Source organism: Calliphora vicina, chromosome 4 (assembly GCF_958450345.1).
Source record: "Calliphora vicina chromosome 4, idCalVici1.1, whole genome shotgun sequence".
Lineage (NCBI taxonomy): Eukaryota > Metazoa > Arthropoda > Insecta > Diptera > Calliphoridae > Calliphora > Calliphora vicina.
In genome coordinates this window covers 30,324,852-30,351,508 of record NC_088783.1, presented here as the reverse complement: position 1 = coordinate 30,351,508, position 26,657 = coordinate 30,324,852, and the positions used below count along the sequence as shown (strand labels likewise).

The window sequence follows — 26,657 nt, the reverse complement described above, 5'->3', positions numbered from 1 at the left end:
ATTAAACAATGTGTAGAAATGACGTATTAAATTTTATATTCGACTTGAAACTCATAAAATTTGAAGCAACAAATGCTGTAAACTTGAGACATAATTAATTACGAAAGTAAAGAATGGTAGAGAAAACTTTCAAATAATTGAGTTTTTTTTTCTTTAAGATGTTTTGTCTATTTAATATAAAAATAATTTCTTTTCCCAGAAATGTTATCAGTTTTTAATCGTTAATGGCTTTTTGTTGATACTTGATTATTTGCAACCTAAAATTAAGACGTTTTTCAGATTTTTCAAATATTTATAAAGGAAGGGTCACTTTAACATTTAATTTCTGTCAATTGAATTTTCTTTAATAAAAAAAAAAAAACAATTAAAGTTTTATTTCAAATTGTAATTGTAAGTAAACTGAATCCTAGCATTAATTAATTGTTACGGATTTTTACTCTTAAAAAGCAACTTATATGTAAAATGGTTGATACTAAATTTTAAATTTTACTTAGTTCTTTAGATATTACAAACTAAAAACATAAAAAATGTTTCTGTAAAATTTACCAGTTTTAACTAATATTTTACCTTTCTAGCTAATAAATCAATTTATTACACTTATCAAGTCCATTACGAAACAAAAAAAATATAAATGGAAAACATTGTTATTCTGCCTAAAGCTGCATAATGTTTATAAAGTATACAAAGTGTGTACAATATATCAAACAAACTAACTAGTCTCTATTACTTTTGTTGAACTCTTCAACATATTCCTATAAATAGTTTTTAAATTTCACAAAAAGTCTACACCATTTCCAATTGTATTTCAGATGTTTCTAATAGTATTTCAGAAAATTCCAATTTAATTTCAGAACCTTCTAATTATATTTAAGAATTTTCAAATTGAATTTCAGAAATTTCTAATTGTATTTCAGAATTTTTAATTTATACTTAAAAATTTTCTAATTGTATTTCAGAATTTTCCAATTGTTTTTCAGAAATTTTTATTTGTATTTCAGAAATTTCATTTGGTATTGCTATTAGAATTTTCTGAAATACAAATGGAAAATTCTGAAATTCAATTGGAAATTTGTGAAATACAAATGGAAGTTTCTGAATTTCAATTAGAAATTTCTGAAATATAAATGGAAAATTCTGAAATATAATTGGAAATTTCTGAAATTCAATTTGAAAATTCTGAAATATAATTAGAAATTTCAAAAATACAATTAGAAACTTCTGAAATACAATTGGAAATGGTGTAGTTTGCAACCAAAAAAAATGAGTAATGAAAACAAAAGGTGTAACCCAAATAATTTGTTCCAAAAAAACCCTTATAAAGTTGCAACACATGTGTAACCTTCAGTAATTTTTTTGTATGTCAGTAAAGGAGTAGTATTTATGAATCATAATGCCTGCTTGCCTACATTTCAATCAGAGATGCAATTACAAGAGAAATTACAAATTGTACCAATTACAAACCAAAAATGTACCAACATTATGGCTAAGTACTTATCTAAACACTATTTTAAATATTTGAAAAGGAATATTATTATCAGCTAAAAATAAGTAGAAACCAATCCTTAATCAACCATATTATGATTTCACCTCAACCATAATATAGAGCCCTTAGCGCAAAATTATTGTAAGCGACAAAACACAAATTTTACAGGAGAAGGTTTTTTTTATTATTTTGAAATTTATACATACATAGAAAAAAAATATATTTCAATTCAAACATTTAGCACATTTTGAACTGGTTTCAATTATTTTATAATTGAATCAAAAACAAAATTTTCTGATATTTTCTATTGAATTTTGAGTTTTGGATTTGATAATTTTGGCAATTGAATATACAATTTTCGTTATTTGTTGAACTTTAAATACAAAAATTATTGACTAGATAATTTTCGTAATTGAAAACACAAAAAATAACAAAAATGTGTTTTCAATTACGAAAATAATTTATTCAATAATTTTTGTATTTAAAGTTCAACCAATAACGAAAATTGTATATTCAATTGCAAAAATTATCAAATCCAAAACTCAAAATATCAGAAACTTTTGTCTTTGAGCAAATGAATACTTGATTCAATTATTAAATAATAATTGAAATCAGTTCAATATGTGACAAATATTTGAAATGAAACGGTTTAAGAAATATTTTTTTCTGTGTAGAATTAAAAATGTTATGATGCGATATATTATAATTTCGTTCAAGCTATTTGTCTATTTTTCAAAAATATTTATAACTTTTGACAATTAAAAATTCATGGAATACTTTATTGAAAAATATGACACAAAATGTTTTTTATTGAATTTTTGCATAGATAAAAATTTTGAGAATTGCAATTAAATTTTTATTTATAAATAGTTTTTAATCATGATACAACAACATAAGGTACACTCAGTAAAAAATAAATTCTCAATTATACATTTCTTGTAATGTCAAACAAAAGAAAATATGAAAAAAAATCGAAATCAAATTTTGACGTTATAGGGCTAAATATTGAAAACTCTCCCTAGTGGTTCTACCTTCTACAATTATTGTATCATGGTTTTTAATGAAATTTCACAGTTATGTAGATTTAAAATGGAAAAATAAAAACGAATTTTGAAATTTTTTTTATCAGCAAAAGTGTTGAAAAATTCCAAAAATGGGAATTTTTAGTTTTTTGGCTATAATATCCATACCAGGGTCGGGGCTATCGGAACCCTTTACAAAATAATTAGAAACATATTGGGCCACCTACAATCGGTTATTATATTTTGATATTGAATATGAGATTTCAGAATTTTTTCCCTAAAGTTTAATTTTACATAAAAAATAGGTGTTTTTTGAATGGACCTGGTCCCCTCGGTAAGAACAATTTTTAATTTTTTTTTTCATTTAAAATATTTCATGAAAACTTAGGCTTCAGAAAGTATAAACTCCTTATTCATATTCTTAGAAATTTTTTGCGATAACTTAAGAAGAAAAAAATTCTTTTTTCCCAAAGAATTAGCGAAAAATCGATTTTTTAAATTCTTTTAAATTCAAATGCATATAACTTTGGACTTAGTCATTATTTTTAAACAATTATTTTTATATTTGACACATACATGTGTTGTTAGTCCAAAGAAGAAGAAAAAATGGAGAAAATGGGGAAATATTTGGTTACGCCGTTATCAAAAAACTGGAGTATGCTGGGTAAAAATGTTGAAAATTTAATTTTCAAATGGGAATACAGGTAGGCCTCCATTTACGCGGTTTGTTGGGCCCAAAAAATGGCGTGTAAATCAAATTCGCGTACAATGAGGTTCTAATTTAGAACGAAATGCTTTTGTGGGGCCAATAATTTTTTATTTCGCGTAAAACAATACATCAGTCACATAACAAAAAATAAATTGGGACCTAAAATGAAAGCGGACGTAACTACACAAAAATTCAAAATCTAGTTTTTGATTGACAATTGCCAAGAATACTCTATTATTATTAATTTTATAACTTATCCTGTAAAAACCATAAAAATGTACTTACGTCAATTTGCATTTAAGGCAACGACATATACTTTAAGTAAACTTATTTTATTTGTACTTTTAAAAACTTACTTAAACAAAAGTGACGTAAAAAAATTAAACTAAAAAAATTATTTCTTATCAAAAATTAAGGAAAAAATGTCAATTAAAAAAACAAAATATTCTAATACATGAAAGAGATCAAAACATAAAAAAAAATTCATAAAAATTAACGAAGTTTTCATAAAAGAAATCTGTTATTCGCTTGTGTTTTTTTTTCGTTTCTTGTTGTGTGTTGCCGCGTTATATAAAAATCGTGTAAAAAAAGTCGCGTATTTCAAAAAATGGTTGCTAATTTGAGTTCGCGTTATATCGAATTCGCGTAAATAAAGTACCGCGTAAATGGAGGCTTACCTGTATCTCCAAAGCTATAAAAGATAATTGATTGCTAAGACAAGGTTTTCCGTAGTGCTCGATGAGAGAATTCTATATGTGTAATCCGTTTTGAAGTCGAAACTCAAACGAATAAATAGGATTGTTTTAAAAATGTAACAAACCCGAGGTGTCCTAATTTGAGGACCCTTGGTCGCCCCCCCTAGTGGGCCCATGAGGTCCACATTCAGAACTTAAACTCAGCAGCACATCTTTTTTGCGCATGTGAAATTTCATTCAAACCAATCTAAGCTTTTAGAAGTTACAGATTTATTTCCCTCTTTTTTATACCCTACACCACCATAGTGGGGAGGGTATTATGCGTTTGTGCAGATGTTTGTAACGCCCAAAAATATTAGTCTAACACCCACCTTAAAGTATACCGATCGACTTAGAATCACTTTCTGAGTCGACTAAATGATGTCCGTCCGTCCGTCCGTCCGTCTGGTTGGCTGGCTGGCTGGCTGGCTAGCTGTCCATGTAAACCTTGTGCGCAGAGTACAGGTCGCAATTTTGAAGATAATTCGATCATATTACTTTTTCGGCCCAAGGACCAAGCCTATTGAAACTGGCTAAAATCGGTCCATTATTTCTCCTAGCCCCCATACAAATGTCCTCCCGAAATTGGACTTTATCGGTCATAAATGTTTACTTTATATATGTATCTCCACTAATTCCGCTCCAAATAAGTTTTATATACACAAAATTCATGTCAGCAAATTTTGTTACGATCGGTCCATAATTAATCATAGCTCCCATATAGACCCGCTTCCGAAAATCACTTTAACGTGCATAAATCGCTTAAAAATGTGGGTATACACACAAAATTAAACATAGTCAACTTTAATATAGACATAAATCACACGACATAATTTCATGGTGATCGGCCCATAATTGGTCATAGCCCCCATATAAGGACCACTTCCGAAAATCACTCAAAAATATAAATTATTGAAATTTTAAAAGAAAAATGTTTTTGCTCTTTTACTTAGTGTAGGGTATTATATGGTCGGGATTGACCGACCATACTTCCTTACTTGTTTTCAATACCACTGTGTGTCGCTTACGATAAACTTCGTTTACAGTAAAATGTAAACATTGACTTACGATTAAATCTTACCCCTTATATTTTTGAAGTTATTAACAATTTTGATAATCTGAGAACGCTAAAACATCAGTCGGTACATAAAATTTTAATTTCCGCAATAAAAAAAATTAGAAAATGTCGCTTTCGGTAATTTGGAGCTAAAGGCTCGATATGGTTATTTAAAACATGATAGCTGACATGATCATATTATGGCTGTAGCATAATCATATTATGGTTCAGCCCAACCAACCATAATATGATTATTTGTAAACCTATTAGATGTCATGACCTTATAATGATTGTGGTTATAATATGGAGTATTTGTGATCATACCATGATAATAAAAATTAATCGTAACTATAAAATATTATGGTTGCCGCAACCATATAAATTATTACAGTGTCCAAAATATTGTTAAATAACTTGTATTCATATTGAAGTGATTGCTGTGATTTTGTCTCTAGCTGTGGGCTAGAGATGTGGGTAGAGATGCTAATCGGGACTGATTTTTGAAAATTCCGGGGTTCGGGATTTCGGGACTTTCGGGAAATCTAAAATCCCGAAAACTATAAGAAAGAAACGTACATAATTATGTCTCTACAATTGAAAGAAAATTTTTTATTTAGCAATTAATTTTTATTAGTCACTAAAAATCATAAAATACTTGCATGAATACATTATATAAGATAGGATTTGATTTTAGACCTATGGTTTCTTGAGGAAGCTTTCTTAGAATTTTCGGTAGATTGCGTTTTTGCTATACGAATTTTTACTTTTTCATCGTCCATTCAAATCGGTCCAGTCTAATGTATATACTGGTAAAAACAGTACCTTATCTTTTATTTTTTAGACTTTTAACAATCGAAATATTTTCATTTTGATCGAGATAAAATCTATTTCATTTGAAGAGGATTTAAATAGAGTTTTGTTAGACAGCTTACAAGAAAATGTGAAAAATTGATTTTCTAGAGCCCCACTCAAGGAAAACCAAAAATACCGTTTTCCTTTATTAACTCTTTTGTAGCAGGAGTTGAGCTTAACAACTTTTCTGAACATAACTTTGTGATATTCGGGCATGTAGAATGTCAAAATGAATGAAAAAGGCACACAAAAATGACAATTTCCCCTATTTATTTATGAAAAACGGGATTTGGAAAATCCAGAAAGGATTTTCTGGAGCGGGATTCCCCGTTTGGCATCTCTAGATGTGGGCCACACTACTGCACAAGTGATAAAAACAAGAACAAAAGAATTTCGTTTCGCATTGACAGAATTTCCACATTAGTCGTTCAATATCGTGTTGCATAATCTCTGCAAAAAAATTACGATTAATTCTATAAAATCACGAATGCGACAATTTAGCTCTTGGCATGGTGGAAATCTTATCATTAATATGGCAATGAAAATCTTAATACATATGTGAAAATACAAAGTTTAAGTAAGGAAGAACTTAATGGCCATAGTAGTACATTTTAACACCCCAACAAGAAACCAAACTCAACATCTGCCAACAACAATAATAAAACTCAACAAATGCAGTAACAGTTTTACAAATATAAACTTGTTTATGGCATTTTTTGTTTTTTTCTCTGTTGGATTTTTTTGCCATATTTGAAAAAGTCATTCATAAAACACATGAATTTATTTTTTGTTTGTGTGTGAAATTCTGCTAAAGTCAGAGTGTATGAAAGTATTATTGCTATTCTTGGTGTTGTTGCTATTTTAGGGGTTTGAACTTTATCATAAAAATGCCAAGCAACAACCAAAAAGTAAAAGTAAAGAGGGCAACACTTACACTATTTGCACACACAAAAACACTCGTAAGCAATTTGTTGGCAAAATATAAACTAAATACATTCATATAGAGGTATTGGGGTGGCCCTTTTTTGCAGAAATTTATTATATTTCAAAGAAATAATTTTTAATTAAATTTTTTGTTCAACATTTAAATTTTTTAATTTTTTTTAAAAATATTAGGAGCTTTGAAAATCCTTCAATTACAAAATAAGTACCACCCTACTGTAAATATTAATGTATGTGTGTCAATATTCATAAGGACACATATGAGTGCTAAATATAGTTTTAATTACCATAAAGGAATGCATGGCAATAGTTACTGTCGTTTTTGCAACTTTAAGGAGAAATACATACAACAACTATTTATGAATTCTGCTTGCTCTTGCCATAGTTTTTAATAAAATTTGTAATTTGGTGGCTTAATAGCACAACAGTATGGCCATGAAGTTAATTCCATAGAAAATCTTGTTCAACATAAGCAAACAGTTAACAAAACCACTAGACTACTTCAAATCTACACACTTTTACCACTCACTGTACTTGTACAGGGTCATAGTATAATTTAAAATGAATTTGCAATTCATTTGCTCTCTAGCATTTATCTAGTTGCCTTTTTTGTAGTTCCCCCATTAATACACTTCTACAAATGAGACAGTAAATATTATAATTTGGGTAATGAACTTAATTATATATTAACATGCATTTCTGCTTAATGTTTAACTGGAGGGGTTTCGAAAATAATTTTACATTTAATTTGATTTTAATTGAGGTTTTTTTTTAGCTACGAACTGGCGAATTGAGTTAGTTGCCAGAGATTTTATAAAGAAAAGAATATGAAAAATGTACATAAAATTACATTTCATTGAAATTAATGACAAGTGGGCGTATAAGTGATATTGAACTTAAAATGAAATGTTGCACATACGCCACATATAACAATTTTCTATATATTTTAAAGGTTATTAGCTCATTTGTTTCTGCTTAAAACATTCAATTGCGTTTAAATTATAGAAACAAGTGTCCTTTTTTTCTACGCCTTACTTGTACAAGTTTTAATTTTATTGTTGATAAATCAAAATGTTTAAATTTAATTCATGTTTTACTCAAAAACTTTTGGCATTTTTACAAGAAATTCATCACAATTGGTCACGTTTGTTATATCAAAGTATTTTTTTTTATTATTTGTTTGTCCATTTTAGTAAGAAATGCTTGAAAAGATGCAATAAAGTAAAATAAAATGAAAATGAATTGAACTGAACTGAATTGTATTGTATTGAATATCGGTCAAGTAATAAACACATATGTTTGTATATGGTATAGTTTATAGAATTTTTTTTTACTCTTTTGACACATGTCAAAATGAAAAATGTATTAAAGCCATGCTAAACTGCATAGTTATACGGACATACTTTTGTTTAAGAGTGTCCCCTTGGATAAATTTGTGTAGAAATTCTACTTGACTGATGGGTATTTATAATTTGAATGAATAAAAATCATTCTTATTTGTAATTTGTATACCCAAAATCACAATCGTGGGGAGAGTATTATGCATTTGTACTGATGTGTGTAACACCCAAAAATATTAGTCTTATACCCAACTTAAAGTATGCCCATCGACTCTGAATCACTTTCGATTTAACAATCCGTCAGTCCGTCTAGCTGTCCATATAAGTATTTGCAGAATATACATTTTGGTGGCCCTTAGCTATATGGCGGAAGATTCTTTTCAATCTCACCCTTTTCACAGTTTGGCTTCACCAATATCGGCCCAAAAATATATAACATTTCTCTATCTTTTCACGAGTATTGAACAATTTTACATTTGACAAATTTAGGATTTAAGTTTTCCGATTTTATTAAAACTTTCAGACTATATTTAAAATTACCTGGACTATAATATTCTGAATAGGTTTTACTTGAAATTCATAACAGTAAGGAAATTGGGATCATTCGCCAAAATATAGTCATTTTTTCTCGTAGAGCAAAAACGGTTGTATATATTGCAAATCTGATTTCACCAGTCGATTGAGCATCAAAAATTAATTAAATCAATTGATGTTTTTTGAATACTTAAAAATAGTTCCAAAAACCCACAACAGGGGGCGCAAATTTTATAAACAAAATAAAAAAAGTATTTTAGATTTTTTAAATATACACGATGAAAGGGCATTTTAATCTTATCAAAATGGTACCAATATTTCCTTTCTATCACAACCCGTTAAAAAGTTATGTTGCTTTAAAAATGTTTTGTTAAGGCAAGCTAATAAAAAAATTTCTAAACTTTTTTATCAAATATTATTTTCTTGTGAAATAAATAACTTTGAAGCCACATAACTTTTTAATGGTTAGTGATAGAAAGGAAATATTGGTGCCGTTTAGCTAATCTTAAAATGGATTTTCATCGTGCATGTTTAAAAAAACTAAACTTATTTTTTTTATTTTTTATGAGATTTGCGCCACCTGTTGTGAGTTTTGGAACTATTTTTAAGGATTCAAAAATAACTCCACAAGGACTAAAATTTTCCAAAAAAAAGAACGCCATTGTTTTTATTTACGCAAAAACCTTCAGAAAAATTATGAATGTTAATTCAAATTTTTGAAATTAACTCTAATGAATACATTTTAAGTAAACATGAGCTTTTATTTTAATATATCTTAAAATATAAATTTTGTTCCTACATTTACAATTTTTAATAACTTTAACATTTTTTAACCAATTTTTGTCTTTTATACCTCATTAGAACGACCATTACGTACACATTTCGATTCTTTTAAATTAATTAATAAATGTCAAAATTTTTACAAAAAATTTAAATTTTTCAAGTGGCCTGAGGCACGTTAATTGTTTTACAAAAATACACCAAACTGGGGGGTGAGACTAGGAAAAATCAAACTTTTTTGTTAAGTTCCATTATTCCACATAGCATACCATTCAAACGGCATTCCGAAATAGAACTTATATGTCTAATTTATAAAGGTATGCGGATGTGTATGCGGATTCGTCAATAATTGACCTTAGCTCCCAAATCATTTGAACTATTCAACATAAGCCTATCGAAACAAATAATAGTCGGACGTTAATGACCGGGTGAAGCAAAACTTCCCAACCATTTCATTCGCAATAGTTTTTAACACATATTGCAACATGTGGCGGATTGTTATCATGATGGAATATTCTGGGCATTTTTCTGCAATTGCTCATTTAAATCAGTTGGATTCGGTACAGATTCCCTGTGATGGTCTGGTCTCATAATAGATTCCACCAAAATACAGATATTTGGCCTTGATGTCGATTCTCAAACGATCTCTTACGCTTCGGGTTATCACAATGTATCCATTTTTCTTCGCAAGTAATGATTCAGAGCAAAAACTTTTTTTTATAGCGTTCAGACATCATTTCTACTTGAGTAGCTTCCAAGGATTTTGCAAGCTTTTGTTGGCTTTGACCAGAACCTTCATGAAGTAATGCAACCAATTCATGGTTTTCAAAAATGTTTGGCTGGCCTGGGCGATCTTTGTCTTCCGTGTCACCACTTCTGAACCGCACAAACTATCTCTCGCACGTTGAAACCAATCAAACACATTCACCATAAGATTCGTTGAGCAATCGGTGAGAATAAATGACAGATATGTACTCTTCAAAATGACGACATTGTAAATCCCGCATTCATGAATGTTTGAAAAGGGTTCTACGCCTTTACGTGCCTACTTATGGATTAGCAAAGTCGAAATTTGTGGAAACATTTATTTTATGGGAATTAAAAAGGCTTTTACGATTTATAAATTATTCCAGAAAAGATTTGAAAAAAAAAATTTAAATTCATTTTTTAATTTGTTGTAAAATATTGCTCACAATCCGTAAAAGAGCGTATATTAAATTGCCCAAAAATACATGCATCACATTTCTAGGACCATGTCTAGAACGGGCAGCTGGAAATTTCTTTATTGATATCTTAATAAATAGCTATAATAAAAAAATCCAAAAACCATGAAGATCCGTTACTTAGTTTTCGAGATACTGTATCTGAAAGCGGACCAAAATACCTAAAATTGGACTATTTTTTTGAACGCTGAAATTCAGTCAACTTTCAAGGGCTATATCTTCTAAACTAAGAATCTGTTTGCAATAATAGTAGCATATTCGTTGGACAATTTTCTATAAAGGTTCATTCAATATTTTTTAGGGGCACATGAAATTTTTGATTTTTGCAACCTTACTTGATCTAAAGGCGCCACTGTGCGAAGCACTCCTTAGTTCGATCTTTAAAAACGGATAAAAATATGACTCGATCGACCGATAAAAATAAGCTGATTGCGATGATGTTAACAAACAATATAAAACAATGCCAGAATTGTTTCCATTTTAAAAGTGCCATTAAAAAGTTATATATAAAAGGTACGAGTAGAGAAAATTTTACTCGTTATATTTGGACGTTCAGCTTTGCCGATGCGATAAAAATTTGGTTAAGCAAATTCTATCTGAGGAACCTATTTCACAGTAACGTTATGAAGCCAGCACCTATGCTATTTAATCAATTATGTTTAAACAGTTTAATTATTTCTAAAATATTAAAGAACTCTTATATACACTTATCAATCCACATACTTTATAATTAAGCCCCTTTTCAAAAAAAATCACATTCAATCTTAAACAACTCAAATTTCCTTTCTCATTTTTTTTTATTTAAATGCCTCTTTAAGAAATTAAACCAATCAGGACAATGTCAATGGCATTTAAATTAATACCTACATATCATCTTTCAAGTACTTTTCGTGAAATTACCAAATGTTTATAGTCACATAAATTCGCATATGACATTACGCTGAATTACCTCCTTTTTTCCTTTTTTATTTTATTTCATTTCTTTTTTTTTGTCTTTTTCCTCTTATACGAAACAAAAATACCATAAAACGTTTATGTTTTATTGATTCAATTTCACTAATCCTTCTTGTTTGTCAACCACGTAATCCACCTCAGGAATCATTGACATATGTATCGTACGTTCGTTGGAAACGGAAATGAAAACATGATGTTGCATGTATTATTGCTGAATTCCAAAAAAAAAAGGAAAAAGAGGATGTTGAATATTGATGTTGATATATTGTAGCCTACATTCGTTTTCAATTTGTGGCAAATACGAAACGGAATAAAGTGCGAGATTATGAACATTAAAGATTATTGCAGGAAAATGTTCAATTTGATTGCTGTTGTACTACTAGTTGTAGTTTCTTAGTACAACTCTAAAGAGTACTTAGAAACTTTACTTGCTAGTGCTTAAGTTTTTCACAAGTATCCTTCACTTGCATACATGCTTTATATGATTTTATTGCTAATTTTGTAACGTGTTTTTTTTTTTTTGTTAAAATTTTGTTTCCTTTCCTCTTGTGTTTGATTGCAGGGCACCCAGAAGATTGCATTACCTTATCAAGCCAATCAAAAACTTACAGTTAAACAAATCCTAACACACTTCACTGGCATCGATGCTTCAACGATGAAGAATCCTAAAGAAATATTTGCAGCTGACATACAAAAGGATCTATTGCTGTTGGAGGAGCAGGAGGGTTCGGTTAATTTTAAATTTGGCGTTGTGTATATGAAACCAGGCCAATGTTGTGATGATGAGATGTTGAGTAATCGTAAGTATTTGGGAAAAGAAATTTCCTTACATATGTATAAGTATTTTGAAGAATGTTTAATAGGATGGTTCCAAAAGATGAGTTTTTGAAAGAAATGATTTTTTGTGAAAAAAAAAAATGATTAACAATATCTGCAATCATTCACTATTGCGCCATTCACTACACAAATATTTAACCCTCTAAGCGACAAGGCTGCCTTTAGAAGGGGTATGTTAAATGTAGGTAATGCTGCTTAATTTGCTTATTTCTCTCGTTATAACGGTAAATATGAGTAAAGAGACAAACAATTTACTTATTGTGATAAATATGAACGTGTTTTGTTTTTTATACCCTTCACCTTCGTGAGAAGGGTATATATAAGTTTGTCATTCCGTTTGTAATTTCTACATTTTTCATTTCCGACCCTATAAAGTATATATATTCTGGATCCTTATAGATAGCGGAGTCGATTAAGCCATGTCCGTCTATCTGTCCATCTGTCTGTCTGCCTGTCTGCCTGTCTGTCCGTCTGTCTGTTGAAATCAATTTTCTGAAGACCCCAGATATCTTCGGGATCCAAATCTTCAATAATTCTGTCAGACATGCTTTCGAGAATTTTGTTTTTTACAATCAGCAAAATCGGTCCACAAATGGCTGAGATATGAGGAAAAAACCAACCTCGATTTTTGACCTATTTTTGACCTATATCTGGATTACTAAGACATTAATATAGACAAAAAAAAAATTGAAAAAACCAAAAAAAAATTTTTAAATTAAAAAAAAATTAAAATAACAATCGAAAAAAATTTTTTTCCAAAAAATTTAAAAAACAACTGGAAAAAAAAAATTAAATTTAGTTTACCTTAAAATATTTAAAATTTTGAAGTATAATTTGGTGAAGGGTATATAAGATTCGGCACAGCCGAATATAGCACTCTTACTTGTTTTTATTCCAACGTATTTTTTTATTCAAACAATAACCTGGTATATTTTTTTACCTCAAAATAAAATTGGCCGGTTAGAGGGTTAACATTATCGTTCAATTTTAGAAGTAGAGACACAAATGTGTGGTTCTTCAAATGAAATTGTTCTTTATTATAAAGTGACTTCCTGTTCGATGTGTGCAACCGAATCATTCAATTGGCAACAAATTCGGTTGCTACTACGAATCAATTTTCTCTGTGTACTTGTACTTCATACTTCTTTTTTAATCAGCAAACTTTTCTCTTAGTCCGCTATAAGGGTTTCCTACAAAATCTAAGCGTCTCTAGGAATATAGTTGCCTTACAAGATCTCCGATCTATGGATAATGATCTGTGTATATATTACACGAAGGTACATCCTGATAGGTCTGACTCTTGATAAGCAATACAGAACCATAACCAATCTGGATATTACTTTGATAAATAACCTTCAGGTTCGCCTAATATCTTACTTTGTCTCGCTCCATGTTTCTATCTTATTGTTTCATATCCACATTGCACTAAAACAACTCTTGCTTTCAGCAGCAGGGTTTTCTCTATTTCCTTGATGAACGAAATTAATGAGGTATCCTGCAATAGCGGGACTGATGGCATTCTTAGAATATCATTTCAATTTGCAGTATACGATCTCTAATCTAATATCAGATACTTTATGATATGCCTTAGGAAAACTCCAGCTAGATGATGCTTTATCTAGGATAACTCCTCCAATGACTTTCCAGAAGAATTGACCACTGACCGATGAAAAATATTGTTTTGTATAATATGATAATAAAAATGCCAAAAACAAATTTGCAAAAATGCTCCAAGATACACGACTAATTAAGCTTCATTGGCAACGTTGCTGGTAAGCGATATAGAACCATTATCAGCGAGGTTTTATTGCAGCAAATTGATGAATTGATGTTGAAAAAAGTTCACCTAATACCTTGTTTAGAATATTTTACATTTATTTATATAAATGAATTGATATTCTACATATCGCTTAAGTATATAAAAGTTCATGTTGAACATAGGTCGTCCGTAAATTCTCTCCATTTGGAAAGATCATTGACTAACGCTTTGACTAGCATCCACGACTTGTTGCAGCTTTCGACTTCTCTTCTTATCATCCTCACCCAAGTGTTTGGTGGGCGAGTGCCTCTCTACTAATTTCATATCATGCTTTCATAGAATATGGCAAATCCAAGAAAACTTTGTAGAAAAGTTGTTCATTAGTCATCCAATGGGCCACAATTATTCGGAAATGTTTTCAACTTTCTGAGTGTGGTTTGCGTTGGGCTCCATGTAGTGCAGATGTAGTGTAGGATGGATTTTACACAGCTATCCGTTATGTCCATACCATAACCACCATCCTTCGAAATTCGTCTACCCAAACAGGAAAATGATTCAACGTCCTGAATTATTGTTCCGTGTAGTGAAAGAGAAGTTGAGTTGATGGTGGCAATCCGCATGAGTTTTATTTTGTTTCCGTTTATCTTAAAACCAACTTTACTTGCGGCATATGAGTTTTTGTAGTATATCATCGAATCTATATCGTTTAGACATTCGCTTATAACCATGAGGAATATCGATATTTGGTTGTTCCATTACACCATCTAGAAGGATATGGATAAAACGCAACTTTGTCTAACCTGTATTGTGTTCAAATGAGCGACTCTCGTTTCCATCGAACTTCAATCTGGATTCAGCGCCATTATGTAGCTCGCGCATTGGGTTAACAATCTTGTCGATATATGAGGAGGCACAGAACAAAGGTACTTTTTCGAATTTTTTTACAAATTGATTTTTTGGTATTTTTATATAATATTTGGGTTGAAATCTTCTAGAAAAAATCAATTTCCCAAATTTTTTTAATTTTCAAAAAAGTACCATTTGTTCTGCGGCTCCTCATATAACTTATACAAGTGAATATTGTACCAAGTGATCTGCACATGATCTTCCGGGCCCAAAACCGGCTTACTTCTATTGTAATAGAGACTCTATAATTGGCGTGGTCCTTTTACGTTTATCTTAAGACCAACTTTCCTTGCGTTCTTATCAAGGCATATGAGTTTTTGTTTATCATCGAATCAGTGGACAAACAAGCATATTTCATCCGATTCCAGCGTATACCATGCGGAGCATCGATGTTTGTTTGTTCCATTATCGCATCTAGGAGGATAAGGAATAATGTGGGAGATAAAACGCAACCTTGTCTAAAGTTCGTTTTTTTTCAAATGAGCGACTCTCGTTTCCATCGAACCTCTCATTAGATTCAGCCCCATTATATAGCTCTTGGATTAGGTCAACAATTTTGTCTTGTATACCTTGCCTGTCAAGGGCAAAGTCGACAAAGTGACTATTGTACTCTTGAAACTGCTCGATTATGATGCCGATGCACTATAGGTAATTTCACCCATTTTTTGTGGCCGAAACTATGGAGGCGTAAAATTTAAAAAGTCTTCTGATTTACATGAAAATCGGTATAAGAAAGTATTCAAGGTTGTTGATTTCGAATCTGAGGTAAAATTTTTCAAATTCAAAATGGCGGATCCAATAGGCGGCGTAAAATTTAAAAAGTCTTCTGATTTACATGAAAATCGTTACGTGGGGATATTCAAGATTGCTGATTTTGAATCTGAGGTGAAATTTTTCAAATTCAAAATGGCGGATCCAATATGGCCGGAAATCCATCTAACTGAGATATTCTTACAAACAAATCGAACTTTTTTCTTCACATAACCGGATTCCTCATTCAGAACATTGTCGAATTTAATTTCACCAACAATAAAATTGTAAACAGCAGCATTCTTCTTCTCTTATTTTGCGCATCCAACCAAATTGCCGCAAGTTCGCTATTTTTCGCAAAATATTTTTGTATTCCATATTTAATTTAAATTTATTTTTTAACTATTTAAATAAGCTTAAAAATTATACTGTATATACATCATTCAACAATTTTCTCACAATAAATGACTTTAACCACTTGCAAAGCGGTCGCCGTTAATTTTTTACAAAAACAAAACTTGCCGTTATTCCATTTAATGTTTTCTTTATCCAATGCCCACAACAAAAAATGCATTCTTGAAAGTGCAAAAAATTACTTTTGTAAAATTACCTATAGTGCGATGGTGTTAATATGATCTGCATATGATCTTCCGGGCGTAAAAATGGTTTTCTCCCGGCGTAATAGAGTCCAGAATTGGAGTGATCGTTTGTAACTGGAGTAAAGCTAATATTTTGTTGATGGCATTTAGTAACGCTTCTATCATGACGTTTTTGACTCTGGTAGGACTTTTACAGATATATTGAAACAACTTGTTACCATAAATTAAATTTAGCGCAAAATTGGTTTCAGAAAAATCAAATTTGATCTAGAACAAATTTTGAACATAACTAATGGCAGTTGGAAATAATGAACACTTGGTTGGATTTATACAAATGGGGCCATCCTAGTATGCAAGTATTATTATATTGGAGTAAAAATTAAATTTATTGCTTTGATATTTATATCGATAAGTTTAAGTAAAACATCAATGTCTTAAGATGACATTATGAATTTAAAGATTTGATAAATAGTAATATTTTCAATTTAAATATCTTTAAATATAATATTTATTTATATAAATATACTTTAATAACTATTAAAATGCACTAAAATAAACCACAAATAATTTGTTGGCAGACAATTTCTGTGGCATTTTAAAAGTAAAACTTAAATACCATTTCCACTAACAAACACTTCCATACAGTCCATTAAGATTTAAAAAAAAAACAAAATAAACTACAAACAATCTTAAATATCTTTTTCATATTTGTTGTTTCTTTCAACAAATGGTTTCATTATTATTATTATTCTTATGTTTGTTATTCCACCAGTAGTCAGTCATACTCTTCATATTGTCTGTTCTGCGTTAATGACTTTCTTTTGTTATAAAACCATTTATGAATGCAGTCTAATGCCAGTTTTCACAAAAAATAAAAATAAAAAAAAACATTTTCATCTTGAGCAACAACATTCTCTTCTTATTATTTGCAGAGGAAGCGAGCCAAGACTTTGAGGATTTCTTAGATGTTTTGGGAGAACGTGTGCGTCTTAAAGGTTGGGATCGTTTTCGTGGTGGTTTGGATGTAAAAGGTAAGTTATGAAAAATAAAACAAATGAAAGAAACTAAAATACTGACAGGGAAATGAAAATTACTTTTATATTCTTTTATTCTTACCCAAACTATTCGCTTTATTTGCTGTTCATTTTCCTTTTTTTTCTTAATTTTTAAATGGACTTTTTCTGTGGCATTTACTTAAGTGTATAGTTTTTGTATTATTGTCGTATTAAACAGTCAGTGACATAATTAAGTAAACATGTAAGAATAGGGTCTATATTTAATTAATTTGTTATTGGTAACAAGTAACAATAAGACCTTTTCACCTCAAAATAAAATTGTTTTCTTGTAAATTAATTTATTAAATACCTACAACCCATGTTAGTATGGTACGTTTAATTCTATGTATCACTGTTGGTCCTTTTCTGTCCCAAGATGGCCATTTAATAATGTTTGTTTGTCTGTTGTGTGGCCACAAAATATGTTATTAATTTAATCTCTATATCAAGTGTGGTATTTTCCATTGTTGTTTCTGTTATTAAGTACTCGTATCTTTTGTATTTAGTTGGACTTTGTACGTTTTGAGGTTTAATGTCATTTAATGCTGATGTTGGGTTTTCTTCTCTCATCTTTACCTTTTTTCTTTTTTTTTGTATGTTTTTCTTATTCAGGTGATATGACTGGCAAATATTCTGTGTATACTTTATATGAGGGTCATGAAATTATGTTTCATGTTTCAACACTTTTGCCCTTTTCTAAGGATAATCGACAACAGGTGAGTTATTATCATGAGTTTACAAGTTTACATTACTTGCACTTTAGTTTCATTTTTATTACACTTTTTTTCTTGTTTTTATAAAAAAAAAAACAAAAGATGAACAGACTGAGAGTGACCAGAAAATGTTAATTTAATTACTTTTTAAGGACTTAAGAAGTTGGTTACAGAATTGAATGTTTATATAATATGTATCATAAAAAGATTTTTAATTTGGGTTAATTTTCAACTGCTGTAATAATTAAGGGGGATGTGATGGTGTGAAATTATATTAAGCAGACAAATTAAAAGGCAATTATGCATTGTAATTATTGTAAACAGAAAAAAACTATTTCTTAAACCGTTTCAATTCAAATATTTTTCACATATTGAACTGGTTTCAATTATTTTGTAATTGAATCAAGTATTCATGTGCACAAAAACAAAATTTTCTGATATTTTCTATTGAATTTTGAGTTTCGAATTTGATCATTTTGATATTTGAATATACAATTTTCGTTTCAATTATTTTATAATTGAATCCAGTATTCATGTACTTAAAAACAAAATTTTCTGATATTTTCTATTGAATTTTGAGTTTTGAATTTGATCATTTTGATATTTGAATATACAATTTTCGTTATTGGTTGAACTTTAAATACAAAAATTATTAAATAGATAATTTTTGTAATTGAAAACACATTTTTGTTATTTTTTGTTTTTTCAATTACGAAAATTATTTATTGAATAATTTTTGTATTTAAAGTTCAACCAATAACGAAAATTGTATATTCAAATATCAAAATGATCAAATTCAAAACTCAAAATTCAATAGAAAATATCAGAAAATTTTGTTTTTAAGCACATGAATACTTGATTCAATTATAAAATAATTGAAACCAGTTCAATATGTGACAAGTATTTGAATTGAAATATTCTTTTTTCTGTATAGTGAGTGTATGACTTAAAAATGTGTGATTTTTTAAAATTTTTCTCGTTTTATTTGAAACATTTGTACAATATATCTAAATTTATTCAAAATATTGGCCATTGTTAGCTATGAACTTTTTCCATCTTTCTGTCAACATATGAATACCGAGCCAAAAGAACTGCTCATCTTTTGAGTCCAAGAACGAATTATGCCAATATCGGATACTCTGTTCCAAAGTGAAGCGTATCCTAGAGGGAGCATTTTGCTTTGATCGAAACAAATATTGGTCGGACGGAGCAAGGCCTGAACTATAAGGCGTGTGAGGAACAACTTCTCAACTACTTTATTCTAAATAGTTTTTAACAGGTATTTCAATATGTGGTCGATACAGGTTTCCTGTGATGGTCTGACCAGATTCTGGGCGTTTTTGGTCAATGCTCGCTTCAGTTGTGTTCGGTACAGGTTCCCTGTGATGGTCTGGCCAGCAGCTCATAATAGATAGAACCCACCAAATACATGAGCATTACCTTAGCGTCATGAATATTTTGCTTTAGTGTCGATTCGTAACATATCCATTTTTCATGGCAAGTAATGATTCGGTGCAAACATCCAAAATTGTCTTTCAATATCTCTCAGGTTCAATTCGTTTGCTTTTGGATGAATCCTGCTGCTTGCAAACGTTTTAAAAATGCTGATTGAGTAGCTACCAATAATTTTGCAAGCACTTGTTGACATCTTCCTGGGCGATCTTTGTCTTTCGTGTCAAAATCTCTCGCAAGTTGAAACCGATGGAAAATATTCACCATAAGCTTCGGTGTGCTTCAGCGTCACTTATTTTCAAATTAAAGAAGTAAATTCAACATTTTCGAAGCATAGAAACAAAAACCGTGTTCAAAATATACGACATCTAAATCCCGTACTTTTAAGTCATACACCCAATGCTATAAGTTTTAGAAATGTTTACTAAAAAGATTAAAGTAAACAAAATTTGTAAGAAAATGTAAGAGTTTAGTGCAAAAACATGATAAGCCACGTTGGCTGGATTTTGAAATACCAGGTGATTTGAAACCAGATTTCCCGTATATTTTACAATTGCGCCAAATACTTTGAAGTTAATTTTAATGTAAACAAAACAAATAATGCGAGATCTAAACATTCTGATAAATGACTTTCCGCTTCGCATAATGTTTTGTTTTGGAGATTTTTAATAGCGGCAAGATCACCTGAATTGATCGCTTCACTCTTCTTTTTTGATATTTTTTTAAGTTTAATGAGGTTTAATGATATCAAGCCACAGACACTGCAAGGAGTTTATGGTAATATCCGAAAAATATTTAAGAACTTAACGCCCGAAGTTTGCTAATATCTATTGCATTGTTTTTGAGATTTACACTGGTGGCAAGATCACCCCATTTCAATGATCTATAATTCTTTCTTGAGAATGTGTTAAGTAATTTTTTTTTGAGAACAAGCCACAGAATCTAAAAGGGCTTAAAGTGAATATCCAAACAAAGTACAAGAAACTCTCTCCTGAATGTGTATTGTACTGTCTTGGGTGATTTGCATGGCTTAAGGGCTTAAAGGGAATATCCCAAAGAAATTCAAAAACTTTTCGCCAGTACGTTTGAAATTAAGTTAAAAAAAAAACCCAAATAGTCACTAATAATGGTGTCCCCCACTTCTAATAACTTGTAAACTTATACCAAATATTTATTTAAACGTATGTATATAAGAAATTATTTACTTTATACTGATCGTGCAAATTAATTCTTTCGGGTCTTTAAGTACAACTTGGCACAAATATGATGATCACCCTATCGATAGACAACTTTTGCTAATGACAGCATTTGATAATTTAGTTTTGATATGTTTAAACATAAATAACACAGAATCAATCACGTCTAAAATACACTTTCCAGAACTAATCTGAACTAAACAAATAAATAAAAGTTTAACTTATGAAGCTCTAAGAAATCATCATTCATTAACATTAACTCTAAGTCACTGCGTGATCCAACCGGAGGAGTCATTGGTCCATATTTTTCCGAGGACGCCATTGGTAACACAATTATTTTGACTTGTGTGCAATACAAACTATGATCAATGTGTTTTATTGTCGCAATATAAAGTATTAGAGTGATTTCAACAGAATAGAGCAACTGCAATTACAGATCACGCAAAAATGCAAATTTAGAAGAATGCGATTTCAGGTAGCCTAATGTCACATTTTGGTGAATAGCAGGGGCCATCAAGATCACTTTCATTGGCCGATTTAGACTTCTATCTTTGGAGTTTCACGGATCTATGGGAATAATTGACAGACTATATCTAGAAGCTCTCATAGACAATATCGCATCAAATTCTCTCTAGAGTGATTGAAATGGTTTAAAATTTACTTGATCGATCGATATCGTCTTCAAAAGTGATGAAAAAGCTTAACAGAAAAAACTTTAATGATGTACGTATTCATCGGTCGGTGAATATGTAATGTTTATGACATCAAGCAAATGAACACCCAAGCTTCGATGCAGGAATTTAGATATATTTTTGAGGTTATGGTAGAAATGTATCAAATATGTTAGAAATACATATTAAAATTTTGCGTAGGATATAAAACTCTTTAATTTTAGTACTTCAGATATCTGAGTACATTTGCTGTTCTCAAGTACACATAAACATTTAATAAAAAAAACTAATTACATTCACTTAACTCACATTCTCCCCCCTTGTGTATATAATCATTCCAGGTGGAGCGTAAACGTCACATTGGAAACGATATAGTAAATATTGTTTTCATCGACCAAAGTCTATCTGCCAATGTTGATACAGTATTGCCAACAATGTTTGATCCCACATGGATAAAAAGCCAATTTACACGTAAGTCACGAGTGATATCAATTGACATTTATGTTCAAATTAAAAACAATTAAGCATTTAACATATATTTATTCATCTATATGTATGAATGTATGTATTATTTTACATATTTGCAGATATTTTTGCTGTGGTAACAAAAACTGAACAAACCTATCGTTTGGCCATATTTTGTGATGAAAATGTGCCACCATTTGGTCCAACATTACCAAACCCACCAGAATTTACAGTAAGTAGAGAAGAGAAAAAAATATAAACAATAAATTAAAAACACACAAATATATACAGCAGATACTCGTTAATTGTAAATCGCAATAAAATTAAAAAATATTTTTATCATATCATAAATTTTTCGAGAGAAAAGGAGTGATAATCTGCTAAAACTTAGTTTTAAAATTGGCCATTGCAACTATGTTTTCCAGAGTTGCATTAATCGACAACCCACTGTTTTTAAATTTACGGTTTGACCCACTATATACACAAATTTTCACACACACATTCTCATATTAAAAAATATTGATTTTAATGTCTTTCTACGACGAAAAAACGTTATATTTTTTCGTACTACATAAATATTTACCAGCAATTTAAACGACGAATTTATTTATGGTGTTGAATTAAAAAAAAACACCAATATACATACGAGCAAATACAAACAGTCATACTTACACATTTATACTTATTTACATCATGTAATTATTGTTAATAAGTTAACAACTAGAAGGAGTTTATCGCCGGTCTCTACCATAGTTACAATTTTATTGTTATATAAAATAAATATCTATAAAAAAAGGTTATTTGTTGTTCAATAACAGCTTTTTTCAATTTGAACTCATTAAAATCTACATTTCCCCGAATCCTTCGTCTGGCAAACCACATGGGGTAATTAATCAACAACAATCTACAATAACAATAGTATTTGTGGTTGTAGTTGTTGTTGATGTAGCGTTATTGCCGATAATCACAAACATCAGGGATTCGATGTTAAACTAACGTAGCATTATTGCATTGAGCTTGCACAATCCCCACATACATACTTATACAGCAGCAGCATTTGTCAATTAATTAGAAATGAAGGGGACTACGAGTGGTATAAGCAATATGTTGCTGAATGTTAATTATAATTTTTCGCCAGAATAAAAATAGTTGTAGAGCAACTGGTAAATACAGGTGTTATTAGTTTCAGATTTTCTGCAAAATAAATATGTGGAATATGAAAAATCACTGGAGGCCGGAATATAATTCCTCAGAAATCGAATTTTGATAGAAAAATAATAAAAAATAAAGATATATATGTTCGAAAACTGTCACGAACATATTTTAAAATGGGATACTTATTGCAGAAAATTCTGGGCATTTCCACACAAGAAATGATGGTCACATCTTATTAAATCAATCTATCAACAACAAATTAATACAAACAAGTTAAAAACAAAGCCTCATTGGTAGCAAGTTTTTCATTTGATTTTCTTCATGTTCTAATGTCGCGTTCCTGTACCTAAATCATCGTTAGTTATCAGTACTTCGCGATCGTTCTAAACAAATGGTTTAAAATTTTAATTAAAATCCAAATTTAGTAGCTTTTTAACAGCAAACAGCTTTTTAATATAATAAACACTAAACATTTTATTTTGATGTGTCGCGTTCGCTTTCGCAAGTGTATCTTTTTTCAAAAGCAACTGTATTTATGTGTTTGCAGAAATAATAAGAGAACAAACAATGTGGAACTAGGGAAAAATTAGAAGCTGAGAGAAAAGCTATTGAAATTGTAAAAAATATCGCCAAAAAAAGATAAAGTTAAGCGATAGAAAGAAAAACGTTTTAAAAATTAATTTTTCTAGACGCAGTCAAAAACGATTTATATTTTTGTCGCGTTCCTGATCATATGTTTATTGCCAATACTGCTACTAAAATGCTTTATAAAAATGTAAACAAGAAAAAATATTTTGATGACGTATCTTTTGAAAGCGGATTTTGTTTTTAATAACTTATATGTATGTCATATTGAAGACTATATATCTGTCATTATACCCTTCACTATGAGTGGCAAGGGTATATGTCATTCCGTTTGTAATTTCTACATTCTTCCTTTGCGACCCCACAGAGTATATTTATTCTGATATTGCCATGTCCGTATGTCCGTATGTATGTTGAAATCAACTTTCCGTAGCCCCCAAATAACTTACAACCATGACTGATACATCAATATATCATGAATTCTCCCGGCTCGGTTGCTATTTAAAATCGAGCAAATCGGCCCACAAATGGCTGAGATATAAGATCAACCAGTTTTCTATCTATATTTGGATTACTAAGTCATTAATATAGACAATATGGGTACCTAATGATAGATATTTCAAAGTCCATTGCGACGATGTATTTAAGTCTATAGTAATTTGGAACTACAGTGGGTCAAATTCGGGAAAAATATTTTTAACCGAAATTTTTTTTTAACAAAAAAAATTGTTGTCAATAGTTTTTTTCACTAATAAATTTAAAAACAAGTAAGAAAGTACACTAAGTAAAAGAGCAAAAACATTTTTCTTTTAAAATTTCATTAATTTATATTTTTGAGTGATTTTCGGAAGTGTGCCTTATATGGGGGCTATGTCCAATTATGGACCGATCACCATGAAATTAGGTCGTGTGTCTATATGAAAGTTTACTATGTTGAATTTTGTGAGTATACCAATATTTTTAAGCGATTTATGCACGCTAAAGTGATTTTCGGAAGCGGGTCTATATGGTAGCTATGACTAATTATGGACCGATCGTAACAAAATTTGGTGACATGAATTTTGTGTATATAAAACTTATTTGGAGCGGAATTTGTGGAGATATATATATAAATTAAACATTTATGACCGATAAAGTCCAATTTCGGGAGGACATTTGTATGAGGGCTAGGTAAAATAATGGACCGATTTCAGCTTGGTCCTTGAGCCGAAAAAATAATATTTACCGAATTTCATCGAAATATCTTCAAAATTGCAGACGGACGGACGGACGGACATCGTTTAATCGACTCATATCTATCAGGGCTTAGTTACTTATGGAGTAAAAATACTTGGTAATTTTTACCCGTATATATTGATTTGAAATTAATGGCAAGTTACCTTTTAGGTAAATTTATCTGCTGGGTATTTTACACCGTAGATATCTATTTGTTGAAGTTACGGGCATCAGAAAGAGATTCTAAGTCGATCGGTATACTTTAAGGTGGGTGTTAGACTAATATTTTTGGGCGTTACAAACATCTGCACAAACGCATTATACCCTCCCCAATATGGGGGTGTAGGGTATAAAAATATTAAATGACAAATATCGCTCAGGCCAGTCAAAAAAATTTGAAGACCAAGAATTGGAGGCATTACTCCATGAAGATTGTTGTCCAACTCAACAAAAGCTTGCAAAATCATTGGGAGCTACTTAAGCAGCAATTTCAAAACGTTTGGGAGCAGCAGGATTTATCCAATAGCAGGGTATAGATACCATACGAATTGAAGCCGAGAGACCTTGAAAGACGATTTTTCTTGTTCGAAATGATGTTTTAACGCTATAAGAAACTAATTTTTGCACCGAATCATTACTTGTGATGAAAAATGGATACATTACGATAACCCGAAGCGTAGGAGATCGTATGTGAAGCCCAGTCGAATCGCTACCAAAGTGAAATATCCATGGGGATAAGGTAATGCTCTGCATTTGGAGGGACCAAAAGGGTCCCTCCAATTATAAGTTGCTTAAATCAGACCAAACCATTACAGGAAACCTGTACCGAACACAACTAAGTCGTTTGAAGCAAGAGTTGCCAGAAAACGCACAGAATATGAGGCCAGACATGCAAATCTAATATTACATCATGACATAGCTCGGTTTACAATTTTTGCTTGGTAAATTTTGCCTTACCTACAGTATTTGTTTCGATCGAGGCAGAACACTATCTCTGGAATACTCTTTACTTTGGAACAGAGTATCCGACATTGGATTGATTTGTTCTTGACCTCAAAAGATGAGCAGTTCTTTAAGATCGAAATCCACATGTTGCCATATTGTCGCGTTCTTGATTTCATGTTTATTGCAAGTACATTTAACGAAAAAAAATAATTTTCCACTACATACATATATTTCCGCTGAAACTCTTTTGAAAAAAATCTTAATATTTTTTATATTTTGTCGCGATGTAAATGCTCATATGCAGTATTTTTGTTCAGATTTTAGTAGATGTGTTGAAGTGGAAAAAAATCGTTGAAAGATGGCATTTATAAACAAAAAATTTTAAAATTAAATTTAATGTTATTTTTTTACTTTGTCGCGTTCTTTACCATGTAAATACTCATATGCAGTATTTTTATCCTAATTTTAGCAAACGTGTTGAAAAAGAGCAAAATCTTTGAAAGATGAAATTCATGCTAAAATTGAACATCATAAATTTAATTTTTTTGTTGAAATAGACCAAAATCTTTGAAAATCTTAAAATTAAACATCATGAAATCTGTTTTAAAATAATGAAATGGAAGTAACTGAAATGCCGCTCTTTATACCCTACACCACCATAGTGGGGAGGGTATTATGCATTTGTGCAGACGTTTGTAACGCCCAAAAATATTAGTCTAACACC

The 26,657-nt window shown here is 30.4% G+C and overlaps 1 protein-coding gene across 1 annotated transcript in view; it reads left to right on the top strand.

The window, feature by feature from the left end:
* LOC135958324 (GTPase-activating Rap/Ran-GAP domain-like protein 3) overlaps window positions 1-26,657 on the top strand; it is a 134,596-nt gene that overhangs the window by 93,712 nt on the left and 14,227 nt on the right. Inside the window, exons 7-11 of the mRNA XM_065509227.1 lie at window positions 12,193-12,430; window positions 17,414-17,512; window positions 18,149-18,252; window positions 21,910-22,039; window positions 22,156-22,265. Coding sequence (XP_065365299.1) covers window positions 12,193-12,430; window positions 17,414-17,512; window positions 18,149-18,252; window positions 21,910-22,039; window positions 22,156-22,265 — 681 coding nt within the window. The remainder of the gene's footprint in view (window positions 1-12,192; window positions 12,431-17,413; window positions 17,513-18,148; window positions 18,253-21,909; window positions 22,040-22,155; window positions 22,266-26,657) is intronic.